Here is a 14,177-nt window from a genome sequence, read left to right on the forward strand (position 1 = left end):
CCGCCACGCTGCTAGGGAGCGGAAGGGGCGGGGCGGGCCCGTGTGCGGCGCCGCCGCTCCCGCGGTCTCGCCTCACGACGTCCCTGTGGGGTTTGTTGTGAACTCGCGGAGCCTTTGTGTGACCTCCGGAATGGGAGGAGGGAGCCTTGTTCTGGCCCCTGCTGTGGCCCTGCCTCGCTGCGGAAGGCTGGCAAGCCCTCTCCCTGACGTAGCCACAGCCTCCCCGGCTGATAAAGTTTGCTAACCTCCTTCCGGCTCTAACAACCCTCGGGCCCCGGAGGCGTGGCCTGAGGGGCGGAGCCTGTGAGCGTCCTGGAGATGGTGCCTAGCAACGGCGGGAGTGGGCCGCGGGAGATCCTCCCGGAAAGGGAATTCATGACGAACTCCGGAGAGGTGCGGCAGAGGGTCCTGGGAGAAGAGACCGAGGCTGGGTTCGCAGGCAGGCTTCTCCTGGTTCTAAGTCCAGGAGAGGCAGGATAAGTTGTGCAGTTCAGGAAAAGTACCAGGCCGCAGTGCAGAGAGAACTGAGGGCTTGAGACGTGTGAGCGGTTGGGGAGGTCGGAGAGGTGGCGTTGGCCCAGACACGCCGATGAGAGAAGAGGAGGGATCTGAGAGATCTTTTTTTTTTTTTATGTATATTCAGGTTTTTTTATATCAATTTTATACTTAATAGTGTCATCATGAAATGTTTCCCACATCATTACAACTTTTACAGATATTCTTTTTTTTCTTTTATTGTTTTTAAAGATTTATTTATTCATAAGAGAGAGAGAGAGGCAGAGACACAGGCAGAGGGAGAAGCAGGCTCCATGCAGGGAGCCCGATGTGGGACTCGATCCCAGGACTCCGGGATCACCCCTGAGCCAAAGGGAGACGCTCAACCACTGAGCCACCCAGGCGCCCCCAGATCTAAGAGATCTTAAGAGATCTTTAGAAAGTGGGATAGACAGGACATGAGGACTGATAGGGATTGGTGGCTGGCTGAAAAGGTGGACTCACCAAAGGTGGGAAAGCCTGGGGCAGAAGTCAGGTGAGGTGTTTTATTTGGCCTGCTGGGCATGAGAGTCCCACAGGATATGCAGAGGACTGCAGGACCTCCTGGGCCTCGGCTTGGGGCAGCGCCTGAGCTGGAGGCATTAGTTTTGGGTGTTGGGAAATGGAGGTGAAGCTGAGGGGGACCAGGAGGAGAGCAGAGTGCAGTGTGAGTTTAAGAACCCAGGCCCCTGACCTTGATCATAGGACTGGAGACAGAAGTTGGAACATCCCTAAAGAGAATGGGACTGGAAGTGCCACCAGAACCCAAATTGTGCCTCCTACCAGCCTCATTTCTAGCCTTGGATCATCCTGTAAAACAGGATGGGAGAGTGTGTAAGAGGCACAGGGGTCATCTCTGAGGCCTGCCCCAGCTTGCTGTCCCTTCGTTCTAGGATGCTCTGGAGCTTGACCCGTCTCCATCACAGCACATCCCAAAGCCATGGGTGTTTCCAGTTCCAAAGGGGAACATAGAGCGCATCTTTGGGAGCAGCCAGGTGTTCCAGAACTTTGATGATGTGAAACCAAAGGTCACGGGATTAACAGTGCCCCTCAAAGTCAGGGAGTAGTGAGTGACTGCCTTGTCCAGGCTCCCAGGTTCCCATCCTGCACAGCCAGTGACATGCCTTGGGTCAATTACTCTCCCTCTCAGGGCTTCAGTGAACTCATCTGTGTAATAGGGCACTTCTACCTCAGCAGATGAAAGGCTGCGGCCCTGGATGAGCTCCGAGTGTCAGGCTCCTCTCCCTGGGTCTCTGTCTACCTGCCCTACCCTGTCTCTCCACCAAAGCCCCTCCTCCTCCCAACCCACTCCCATGGCCACAGCTGCAGCCACAGCTGTATGCCCTGGGTTGGTCAAACTCAGGGTCAGCCCCTCTGCCTGTGCCCCGCCTGCCCCCACAGCTACCACCAAGGCCAGCAGTGCTTGGAGCAAGAGGACTGGGAGATGGCCGTGCTGTTCTTTTCCCGTGCCCTCCACCTGGACTCCCAGCTGGTGAGGGCGGGGGGCATGGACGGTTGCTAACACTTTGCCCTCACTGTCATGCCTGCCAGGCTCCTCCTCTCAGGGCCATCAAGTCCCTTCTGGTAATTGAGCATCAGGCCTCAGCAGACTGTAGGGAGAGGACAACAGTCTGTGTCTGTTCTCCCTCAGGTAGACTTCTATGCTTTACGAGCTGAGGCCTACATCCAGCTCTGTGACTTCTCCTCGGCCGCCCAGAATCTACAAAGGGCTTACTCCTTCCAGCCTGAGAACACCAAGTACTTGGAGCGCCTTACCCTGGTCCTTTACCTGCAGGTGCCTGGGGCTGCCACGGACCCACCCACCACATCCACCCCACACCCAAGCCTCTTGGCTCTCCCTCCAGCTGTGGGGGATTTCCTTGCTCCTGGGACCAGCTCTTGTCTCTCTGGGGACCTTCTGTCCCTGTATTGCAAATGGCTACCTGCCACCCCTTTCATGACCTCTCCCACCTCCAGAGTTGGCTTACCGCCAGGGCTGGTAAAGTTTTGCAGCATTACCCAGTAGAACTTTCTGCAGTGATGATAGTGGTCTACTCTGCACTGTCCAATCTGGTAGCCATTAGCAATGTGGTAACTGCTGAGCCCTTGAAATATATTAAGTGTGACTAAGGAACTGATTTTAAAATTTTATTTCATTAATTAACTTAAATTTGTGGGGATCCCTGGATGGCTCAGCGGCTTAGCACCTGCCTTTGGCCCAGGGCGTGATCCTGGAGTCTCAGGCTCGAGTCCCACATTAGGCTCCCTGCATGGAGCCTGCTTCTCCCTCTGCCTGTGTCTCTGCCTCTCTCATGAGTAAATAAATAAAATCTTAAAAAAAAAAAAAAACTTAAATTTGCATAGCCACATGAAGCAGGTGGCTGCTATCATGGCACTAGCATCAGGAGGCTCTAAGTGCTGGAAAGGTAATAGCACTTCCCTTTACAATTCAAAAGAAAAATATTGAACCACAAGATAGCAACAAAGTCCAAGATTTTCTGTTACTCTGTTTCTGTTTCTGTATTGCTGTCTTTTGCCAGCTGTATAATCCTGTCTCTGCTGTCTCTCCCTTGCTCTGTATCTCCATCTCTACACTGTCACTGTCTCCCCATGTCTCTGTCTCTCTCCATCTCTATGTCTCTGTCCCCTAGTCTCTCCCAGACTTATAGAGCTGTCTCCATCTTTTGTTTCTCTCTCCCCTCCTGCCCCAGTGGGTGCCCCCTGCAGCTGGTGGGTGCTGCTGGGCCAGAGTCACAATCAGAAGGAACCACCCCCCTGTGTCCCCCAGGGCCAGTGCCTATTCGAGCAATGTGCCTTCCCGGACGCTCTGAAAGTCTTCTCGCAGGCCTCCATGCTCCAGCCCGAGAAAGCCAGCTTCCGCTACCGATGGTGAGAGGCGGCTGCATGCCCGGGTTCTCTCTGCAGCCCCTTCCTGCCCCTCTCGCTCGACAGACAGAGTGCCTCTGCCCTCTGTCCTCAGCATGGCCTGTCTCCTGGCTCTCGAACGGTATCAGGACTGCCTCTCCCTTGTCACCAAGGACGTGATGCTTGGCATGACCAATGCTGATGTCTTCATCCTCCGGGCCAGGCTCTACAACTTCTTACAGAAGGTAGAATGGGTGACCCGCCCCCCGTATGGGTGCCCACAGCCAACCCTGAGATTAGTGGAAGCCACTAGGCCGTGGGGTGGGGACCTGTGCTGACCACTTGCATGGTTTTGCTACCGCTCAGTTGTAGCTCTGTGCCAGGCCTGTGTCGGCCCCCAGAAGCCACAAGGTGAGAACCCTGTGCCAGCCATGCCCTTGTAGAACTCAGAGCCTAGGGGAGACGTCCTTGAGCAGATGATTACACAGAGAATGATTTCACAAGTGTGGGAAGCAGCACGGTGTGGGGGCGCCCAAGGATCTGTTAGATAAGGCGTCCTCCCTCCTCCTTTCCTGTCTCTCCTTATTTGCCTCACTGTCAGGGCTTGGAGCCAGACAGTACAAGGAACAGCTTGGGGACAAGGGAGACTTGGGGCCACAAGAGAGGAGGGACTGCAGGTATGAGAGGGTATCAGGCAGGGTTCTGTGATCCGAGGAGGCCCCTGACCCCTTCCTGGGGGCAGCAGGAGCCTCAAAAGGGTACTTCTTGGGACAGTAGGCTTTAGAAAGATCGTCTGGCTACCAGTGGGAGTCTGGCCTGGAGGGGTAAGTCTGGAGGCCAGGAGCCTGACTGCCATCCAGCCGGAGAGGAGGGTGGAGGGGAGGATGGCCATGGGATGGCCAGAAAGGGGCAAGTCCCACAGTTCTTTTGGAAGTCAGGAGCAGAGACCAATGGGGGAGGGCATGAGGAAAAGGGAAGAATCCAGAACAATGGTGCTAGAACTTGGCCTGGCGCCTAGGAGCTGCGAAACTCAGGAGGACCAAGGGGTGGGCATGTTCACCTTGGTCCCAAATGGCGCATCCTGGGAGAAGCTGGAAATTGAGCCTCCCTATGCTGGGGGCTGGGCTTTGGGCCTCACAAGTGAGTCAGTGAGAGAGTTTCCTTCCAGGGCAGGAGACTAGTAATTATTGGTAATCATTGGCTGTGGGAGTTTGGCCCCTCTTGCCACCTCAGCCCCTGCGATGCATAAGTACATTCTAAGCCCTTGAGTCATGCTTGTCTTTAAGACTAGGAGGTAATCATTTGAGGAGATACAACCCATTGTCCTCTTTTCACAGATGAAGAAATGGGTCCAGAGGGCCTGAGTGACTTGCCCAAGGTCACACAGTCAGTTCTGGTGCAGTGTTGCCCTTGAACCCAAGCCCACCTACTCCAAAGCCCTGTTCTAGCCTCTACCATCTTCCCCCTCACACCTGTGTAACTTCCACTCACACTTGCTGTCCACACTATTCTCCCTGCCCACTGTCCAGCCCATTAACCTACAGGACACAGGATGCTTGCTAAAACTGTTTGTTGACTGACTGACAGACTTGCTCACCCAGTGGGAGGTATTTGCCTGGGGATGTTTTCTGCTGTACCCAGGCCTGCATCTGTTGTCAGAGTTGTCTTGGGCTTAAAGGTTAGGGGAGTGGGGGAGGGCATGTGCATGGGAGGTTAGGGAGGATATGACAGTCATGGTCAGGAGGACACACCCTCCCCCAACCTTGGAGCTTCAAAGAAGTCCTCCAAGGAGGAGGCATCTGCAACACCATTCTATAGCAGAAACAGCCCAGGCTGGCCTGGCTCACCTCTGGTCACATCTGGAGAGGGACCAACAGGGATGGGGTCTGGGATGGGATTTTCCCACAATGCCCCCTGCTTCTTTCACGAGGCAAAAAAGGTGGCACTGCAATGCAGGGACATTGACGATGGGTGACATGGTGCAGGCCTGCCCAGAGAGAGGCTCTTAAAGGCCTGGAGGGGTGCTCCCACCATGGCACAGGGCAGAGCTCAGCTTAGCCTCTGCTTAGCCTCTGCCCCTGCAGCCCAGCCTCTGCTATCGAGACCTGCACAGTGCCTTGCTGTTGGACCCCAAGCATTCGCAGGCCAAGGTGTTGCTCCAGATGATGGTGGACCAAGCCCAGCAGGCACGTCAGGATGCTGGGATCCTAGCTGTGCAGGGCAAGCTACAGCATGCTCTGCAGCGCATCAACTGTGCCATCGAGAACAACCCTCTGGACCCTCGCCTTTTCCTCTTCCGGTACTGTGTGGGGAAGTACCCATCTTGGGTCCTGCTCTATGGTCTCAGGAGAGGCCATGAGCCGCCCCAGGCCTCACTTTCCCCAAGTAGCCTCTAATAATCCTCCTCTACTCCCCATTAAGGTCAAAGCCAGGGGGAGGTCTTAGCTGCTATTGCCCTTAGAGGAGGGCCAGGCAGCCACTTAGTTCACCTGGGAATCCTGGATCCCTGGGCCTGCTGAGCATTCACTCTGGGAGGCTTGGGCTTGAATCTACCCATTGCTCTTCTATGGGATTTGGGGCCATTTTTTTTTAAAGATTTTATTTATTTATTCATAGAGACAGAGAAAGAGAGAGGCAGAGACACAGGCAGAGGGAGAAACAGGCTCCATGCAGGGAGCCCGATGTGGGACTCAATCCAGGGTCTTGATCCAGGGTCTCATTCCAGGGTCTCAATCCAGGGTCTCAATCCAGGGTCTCCAGGATCACGCCCTGGGCTGTAGGCGGCGCCGCTGCGCCACCGGGGCTGCCCGGATTTGGGGCCATTTAACTTGCCTGCTGGGCAGCCCCAGTGGCTCAGCGGTTTGGCAATGCCTGCAGCCTGGGGTGTGATCCTGGAAGACCTGGGATCGAGTCCCACATCGGGCTCCCTGCATGGATCCTGTTTCTCCCTCTGCCTGTGTCTCTGCCTCTCACTCTGTGTCTATGAATAAATAAATAAAATCTTAAAAAAAAAAGGAAAAGATTTAAAAAAATAATAATAACTTGCCTGAGTCTAGGTTTTCTCATAAACAGTGGGGTAAAACATCTGTCCCCAGTACTGAAAGGCCTTAGCACAGAGGTTGGTGCACACCGACTTCCTAAAAAGAAAGATGTAAGGTATTTTTGTGTAAAGCAAAACTACCAGTGACCAATGGGCTATCCGAGTAGTAATCCAGAGCCAGCCCCACAGCCGAACCAGTGCATGAAGAGGGGACCCTCTTGTCACCTGCCAAATTCGGAAGGCCCAGAGGAGCCAACATCTCAGCTGGCTGCCCAGGTGGATGGGGTAGCCTTGGCCTTCATGTCCCTTCCCACAGGGGCACTATCTACCGCCGGCTCCAGGAGTTTGATAGCGCTGTGGAGGACTTCCTAAAGGCATTGGACATGATGAGTGCAAGCCAGGAGGGAGAGGTGCAGCAGGCTCAGCGGCAGCTGCTGCTGGCCTACAATGACTTTGCAGTGCACTGCTACCTCCAGGGTGCCTACCAGGAGGGTGTGCTGCTGCTCAACAAAGCCCTCAAGGACGAGCAGCAGGAGAAGGGCCTCTACATCAATCGTGGTGGTGAGTGGGGGCTGCCCCTGACCCACTAAGGCCTGGGCTGGGCACTTGAGGCCCCAGAGGGAGGGGAGGGGGGAGGCAGGAGGAGGGGAAGAACCTCAGGGCCCTGGGGACACACACTGCAAAGTGTTGTCTTAAGACTGACTGGCTACAGTCTCTTCAAAATGCTCAGAATCCGGCGGCTGGGGAAATGGGCCCTAGGGCACGGAAAACCTTGGTAGACGCCCTCCACCACCCAGGATTTCAGAAGTTCACAGCCACCAGTCTCAAGATCCCTCTGGGAGCTGGAGCAAGCCAGGCTGGGGCTCCTGGGCACTGGGGTTGGGGGCCCACTCAGCCTCCACGTCTGTCCCCATCCCCCAGATTGCTTCTTCCAGCTGGGCAACCTGACCTTTGCGGAGGCAGACTACCAGCAGGCGCTGGCGCTGAGCCCGCAGGACGAGGGGGCCAACCTGCGCATGGGCCTACTGCAGGAGAAGATGGGTTTCTGCGAGCAGAGGAGCAGGTGCACGAGCTCAGGGTGGTCCCCGGGGCAGGGCTGCGGGCAGGGCTGGGCCTGGCATGGGGCTGCTGGGATCCCTAGGTCAACATCTTCTGCTCTCCCAGGTCTGCCTCCTAAATAATGGTTTTGGTTTTCAAGTATTTGTGAAAAATTCTTCACTTTTTTCCTGAATATTGTTATGACAATTGTGCTTTTTATAATAAACTTAAGTGTTCCGTAATGTATAACTTAGAACACGGAACGTTTCTTCTAATATCTGTCTCCCATCACCAACCCCTCCATCGGTTTGGTAAGGATCCCTCCAGATTGTTTCCTATACATATATTAACACTTATTATCATTTTACAAAAGTGACATCATGCTGTTTTTTGACTTGCTTTTTTATTTCCAATGTCATTATATATATGATGACCTCATTCTCTTTTATTATTTGCCTAGTATTCCATTCTATCAAGTACCACAATGCATTTCTTTAGACAACCCTCCACTGATGAGTATTTGGGCTGTTTTCTGTTTTTGATTATAAATAATGTAATGAGCACATAGGACATACATTTTCACGCATTACACTAATGCGATATTAGATTGCTAGAAGCTAAAGTATTGTTAAAGGGTGTAAACATTTAACATTTTTTAAAACATTTTAAAATTTTATTTATTTGACAGAGAGAGAGAGAGTGAACAATCAGGGGGAATAGCAGAGGGAGAGGGAGAGGCTGAGGCAGGCTCTCTGCCAAGCAGGAAGCCCGATGTAGGGCTTAATTGCAGGACCCTGGGGTCATGACCTGACTGGAAGGCAGACACCTAACTAACTGAACCACCCAGTCACTCCAAACATTTATTTTTTTAAAGATTTTTTATATTTTATGTATGTGTGAGAGACACACAGAGGGAGGCAGACATAGGCAGAGGGAGAAGCAGGCTTCCTGCGGGGAGCCCAGTGCAGGACTCGATTCCTGGACCCCAGGATCATGCCCTGAGCTGAAGGCACTCAACCACTGAGATACCCAAGTGCCCCCGCCCTGAACATTTAACACTTTATTTTTTTTTTTTAAGATTTTTTTTTTATTCTTGAGAGATAGAAGGAGAGACAGAGCCAGAGACACAGGCAGAGACACAGGCAGAGGGAGAAGCAGGCTCCATGCACCGGGAGCCCGACGTGGGATTCGATCCCGGATCTCCAGGATTTGATCCCGGATCTCCAGGATCGCGCCCTGGGCCAAAGGCAGGCGCCAAACTGCTGCGCCACCCAGGGATCCCCATTTAACACTTTAAAACATAATATCTGACTGTTCTCCACAAACAGTGAGCCACTGTAAACTTCCCCTAGGAAAGGAGAATCTTGGTTTCCTGAAAGCTCCATACTGCAGGGCGTTAAGACTAATTTCAACTCTGCTAATCTAGTAGACAAAAAATGCTCTCTCACAATTGATTCATGTCCCATGTTTATAAATTTTTTTTTAATTTATTTATGATAGTCACACAGAGAGAGAGAGAGAGGCAGAGATACAGGCAGAGGGAGAAGCAGGCTCCATGCACCGGGAGCCTGACGTGGGATTCGATCCCGGGTCTCCAGGATCGCGCCCTGGGCCAAAGACAGGCGCCAAACCGCTGCGCCACCCAGGGATCCCATGTCCCATGTTTAAATTGGTAGTGCAATCCAGAATCTTTTTCGTGTGTGGGGGTTCATAATGGCTGGCTCAAACCTTTTGCCCATTTTGCTGTTAAATTGCTCATGAAGGGGCATGCCACTGGCACAATCAGTAGAGAACATGGCTCTTGATCTCGAGGTTGCAAATTCGAGCCCCACATTGGGCTTAGAGCCTACTTAAATAACTAAGATTTTTTAAAAAATAAATTGCCCGTTAAAACTTGTATTGTTTTTTTTTTTTTTTTAACTTGTATTGTTTTAATACAAGTTTTAACGGTCTTCTTGTTAGAAGAGTTCTTTGTAGGCTAGGAAAATTAGCTTATTGTCTGCCTTCTGTAGGAAATTTTATTTCTCCTATTTAATCCTTTTCTTTTTATTTATTTATTTTTAAGAACTTATTCATGAGAGACACAGAAGGCAGAGACACAGGCAGAGGGAGAGGGAGAAGCAGACTCCTCATAGGAAGCCTGATGTGGGCCTGGATCCCAGAATTTCAGGATCACACCCTGAGCTAAAGGCAGACACTCAACGGCTGAGCCACTCAGGCATCCCTATTTATTGTTTTCTTTGTGGCAGTTTTGCTACTCAGTAACTTGGGATTCAATCATAGTCAAATGAATTCTCATTTTTAGCTGCTGGGTTTGTGACATTCTCAGAAAGGTCCTCCTTACTCCATGATGTTGAAAACATTCAGTTAGGGACGCCTGGGTGGCTCTGGGATCCTGAATCAGTTCTGCATCGGGCTCCCTACAGGGAGCCTGCTTCTCCCTCTGCCTATGTCTCTGCCTCTCTCACTCTCTCTCATGAATAAATAAATAAACCTTAAAAAAAAATTTTTTTTAATTCACTTATACTGGGGTCTTATACTAGCATTTAAGTGTTGGGGCTGTTAAGAGTATAGCTGATAGAAAAATAGCAGAGGGGATGGTGGAGGTAAGGGGAGCAGAGACCATCCTAATCTCCCCTACATTCCCCGGTGGGGCCCAGGATTCCCATTTCCCTCCTTGGGGCCCAGCTCACAACAGCCCATGGGGCACTGTGTCCTGCAGGCAGTTCCATAAGGCAGAGAGCCACTTCTCAATGGCTATCCAGCACAACCCCAAGAGAGCCCAGTACTACCTGCACCGTGCCAGGAGCCGGCAGCTCCTGCAGAACATTTTGGGGGCCCGCCTGGATGTTGCCACCATCCTGCTTCTCAACCCCAAGCAACCCAAGGTAGGTTCCTGCTGGGCCAGGAGGACAGGCTCCAGAGTCAATACCCTTGGTCACCTCAAGATTCTCCCTGTTCCTAAAAGAAGTCTGGTTTCCTAGCAAAACTAACAGCTGCAGATGCCAGGCACTTACATGGTGCCAGATACTGTTCTAGCCACTTCAACGTGTGTTCTGTTTACTGCTCTTCCAACACCAGAGACCGGTAACATTATCACACCTCCCCATGGCCCCCACCCCCCGCCATTTTGTACGTGAAGAGCAGAGGGCTCAGAGAAGTCAGTACCCTTGGCCCACCCACCTCTTCCTGGCACAGGCTTAGAGGTCAGACCTGCCCTGCTGGCTCCAGCACTGGGGGTTGGCCATGTCCGAGCACCCTCTCCGGGTAGACCTCCACACAGGCTCCTCCCAGTTCTGGGGCAAGCTGGTCTGGCACTCTAAAGTCAATAATTTGTAAACCCTTCCCCTGTGAGCCCTGAGAAGGGCTCTGCGAGGTCAGGGGAGCCCCACACCCGTCTGCTCCGTGTGCTGGCCCACACCTGGTTCTTCTCTGGCAGCTGCTCCCACTGATGACCAACCTCTTCCCGGGCATGTCGGTGGAAGAAGTGCTCAGCAGCCAGGTGGCCCACCTGGCCAGGCTGCAGTTGGATCGGGTGTTGGAAAGCAGCCTGCAGGCTGGCATCCCTCAAGGCATCGTGGGGCAAGTTCCTCAAGCAGGGGTTGCAGGCCAGGAGTGGGAAATGGTTGGGCATCAAGGTTCCTCCTGCCCCTGCTTCCTCCTCAAGCCATTCTCCAGATGCTGGGGATGGTGCACTGAGTCAGGGGGGCTTACTCAGCACTCTGGGGCCATGGCTTGGCAGGCAGCTCAGGGAGCGGGAACGAGCGCGCCAGAAGGCTCGGGCACTGCAGTTCTGGTGGAAGCCTGCCTTTGGGACCTCTGAGGAGCTCCAGGCCACTACCCAGACCCAGAAAGGAAAGCCAGAAGGTCCAAACCAAGAAGCTGAGGCCGCCCAGGAGGAGGAAGAGGTGAGTGGGCCACACACTGGGATTTGGGGTAGAGTATACCCCAAGCCAGGGCTGAGGGATGCAGACTGGCCAGAGGCTGGCATCCAGGCCTGGTTCTGCCACCACTCAGCCATGTGACTGGGGCTGGGGTCCTTTTGCCATGAGATGGGGATGGTACCAATAAAGGGTACCCCTGAGTTAGGGCACAAGGATGTGGGCCCCTCACAGCGAGGCCTCCCCACACCTTGCCACACTCAGCTTCATAAATTCTGTGTGCACCGGCCATTTGTGCCAGGATTTTCTTAATTCTTTTTATGGAATGTCATGTAAATACAGAAAAGTACACATGTCATCAATGAGTGAACTGATGAATTTTCACAAACTGAATACACCCATGACACCATTACCTATAGAAAGAACAAACTCCCAGCTCCCCCAGAAGCCCCATCATGCCCCCCGCTAGGTCTTTTCCTTAGCCCAGTGCACCTCCAAGGTGGTCCTGATTCCTAACACCACAAATGAACCTGCCTGTCCCCTGTCCCTCACATCAGTGGACATATAGGGTGTACCTGCTTGTCTCAGACTCCCTTCATTAAGCATGTTTGTGAGGTGCATCTAAGTTGACGGCTCGTTCTCACCTTTGTGGAGAAGTCCATCCTGTGAAAGTCCCACGATCTGTCCACTCAACCGCTGATGGACAGCAAGTACATTTGTGTTCAAAGGAAACTGAAAATGAAGTCAATGGAAGACCAGCCTCCCTTGCCATAACCGGAAAAGGCTAGTGCTACAGTTCTCTAGCTCACAATGGAACACAAACATACAAAACTTTGATCTGTGTACCTCCTGAAGTCATTGTGAGCTCCCTCCCTCAGGAAGATGTGGAACTGGCATCTGCTGGGTGCTAGAGCTCTTCCCACCCCCTCCCTGCTTCCCCACGCTCCCCACTGCCAGCAGGTGTGAGTGGGCCAGAGGCATCCAGCAGCTAAGAGGCTGGCTGTGGAGTCCACAGGCTTGGATTCAAGCTCTGCTCCTCTGCTTCTTAGCTGAGTGTCGTGGGCAGACTGCTTAGGCTCCTGGAGCCTTGGTTTCTGGGCCATGAAATGGTAAAAGTAGTAGTTCCCTCCCAGATACGTGGGAAGATGAAATTGATGGGCATGGTAAGCATAAAGAGCTCTGCAGTTCTTCATTAGCCATTCCCCATGGTAGGGCACTTTACATTTTTCAGAGGCCTCTCCCACACTGAAACTAATTTGCATTTTGCAGATGGCAAAACCGAGGCCCAAGCAGCCTCTCCAATACTGGCTTTCTCACAGTACCCTGCCAGTCTAGTCTGACCACTGCCCTTTCTATCCAGTCTTTGGCCTCTCCACATGCAGCCCAGCCCTAACTGGGGCCCCTGGAGCAGCTCTAAGCTGCTGATCTTCCTTCCAGAGCTGAGCCACTGGCCTGGGGCCTCCTATATCCTATAACTGCCCTACCTGTCTTCTGCCCTAGGAGGAGAAGCCGGAGCCCACACCCAGCAGGGTGAGGTCCCTGTCTGACAGCTACCTTGACCAGACCTCTTCAGGCTCCAGCTTGGGCTGTAAGTCCCCAATGCTCCTTCCAGGCCTGAGTAAGCCAAAGCAGCAGAGTAGGTAAAGATCAGAGACTCCTTAGCCTGCTTGTCCATTTGGGCTCTGCTACTTTATAGCTCTGCGATTATAAAGCAGGAATAAGAATCCTCACTTTGAATGGGGCATGGGTGAGCCTTCAGTATCTCCCACTTACCCTACAACCCCGGCCCACCTGTCGGGCTCGGGTTGCCGAGAAAGGTTAGGTTGGCCTCATCTGGCAGGCCTTCTCCTTGGCCATGCAAAGCCTCTGGGAGGCAAGGGTAAGGCCTACACATCCTTTTCCTGGAGCTGTCTAGGGAGGGCAGCCTAACGGATGCTCTTGGCACATCTTTCCCAGTCAGGACCATGTCCACCTCAGACACAGAGATGTCTGCTATCTGCCAGGAGTACAAGATCACCTCAGCCACTGCTGTGACATCCTCTGATTCCTCACTGCTGAAGACTCAGTCCTCAGACCTGTTGGAGAACAGGGAAGACTCAAGCTTGAGCCACAGCTCCAGAAAAACCAAGGCCACCCAGGGCCAGAACTGGAGGCCCCACAAGATTGAAACTGCCCAGGGCCAGAGCCGGAGGCCCAGCAAGACCGAAGCTGCCCAGGGCCAGAGCCGGACGCCCAGCAAGACCGAAGCTGCCCAGGGCCAGAGCCGGAGGCCCAGCAAGATTGAAGTGGCCCAGGGCCAGAGCAGGAGGCCCAGCAAGATCGAAGTGGCCCAGGGCCAGAGCCAGAGGCCTGGCAAGACCGAAGCTATCCAGGGCCACAGACAAAGGCCCAGCAAAACTGAAGCCACCCAGGGCCAGAGCCGAAATCCCAGCCAGACTGAAGCCACCCAAGGCCCAAGACAAAAGCCTAACAAGACCAATGTTACTCAGGGCTCAAGGCAGAGGTTCAGAAAGATCAAGGCTTCCCATGGCCAGAGCTGGCGACCCAGTAAGGCTGCCACCCACGGCTGGAGCAGGGGATTGATCCGAAGTTCCAGCAAGACCAAGGATTTCTATGATCCAAGTTGGAGCCCCAGCAATACAGAGAACACTCAGGACCAATCCCAGGGGCCTAGCAAGACCAAGGCTGCCCAGAGCTGGAGCCAAAACACAAGTCCGGGTTCGAGCAAGACTGAGGTCACCTGGGGACTGAGTTCCAAACTCAGAAAACCCCAGACCACATAGGGCCTGAGCCAGAACCCCAGAAAAATCAAGGCTGTC

At 53.2% G+C, this 14,177-nt stretch overlaps 1 protein-coding gene across 1 annotated transcript; it reads left to right on the forward strand.

Moving 5' to 3' along the window:
• The first annotated feature begins 102 nt into the window (after positions 1-102).
• TTC16 (tetratricopeptide repeat domain 16) lies at positions 103-14,141 on the forward strand. The gene is made up of 14 exons (XM_041725194.1): positions 103-393; positions 1,428-1,600; positions 1,936-2,026; positions 2,186-2,329; positions 3,323-3,423; positions 3,515-3,644; positions 5,484-5,698; positions 6,756-7,000; positions 7,361-7,502; positions 10,200-10,365; positions 10,917-11,059; positions 11,220-11,385; positions 12,859-12,946; positions 13,315-14,141. Exons 1-14 carry the CDS (start codon positions 319-321, stop codon positions 14,139-14,141), a joined length of 2,706 nt encoding a protein of 901 aa, XP_041581128.1. The 5' UTR covers positions 103-318.
• Positions 14,142-14,177: the final 36 nt, after the last annotated feature.

Source organism: Vulpes lagopus, chromosome 12 (genome assembly GCF_018345385.1).
Source record: "Vulpes lagopus strain Blue_001 chromosome 12, ASM1834538v1, whole genome shotgun sequence".
Lineage (NCBI taxonomy): Eukaryota > Metazoa > Chordata > Mammalia > Carnivora > Canidae > Vulpes > Vulpes lagopus.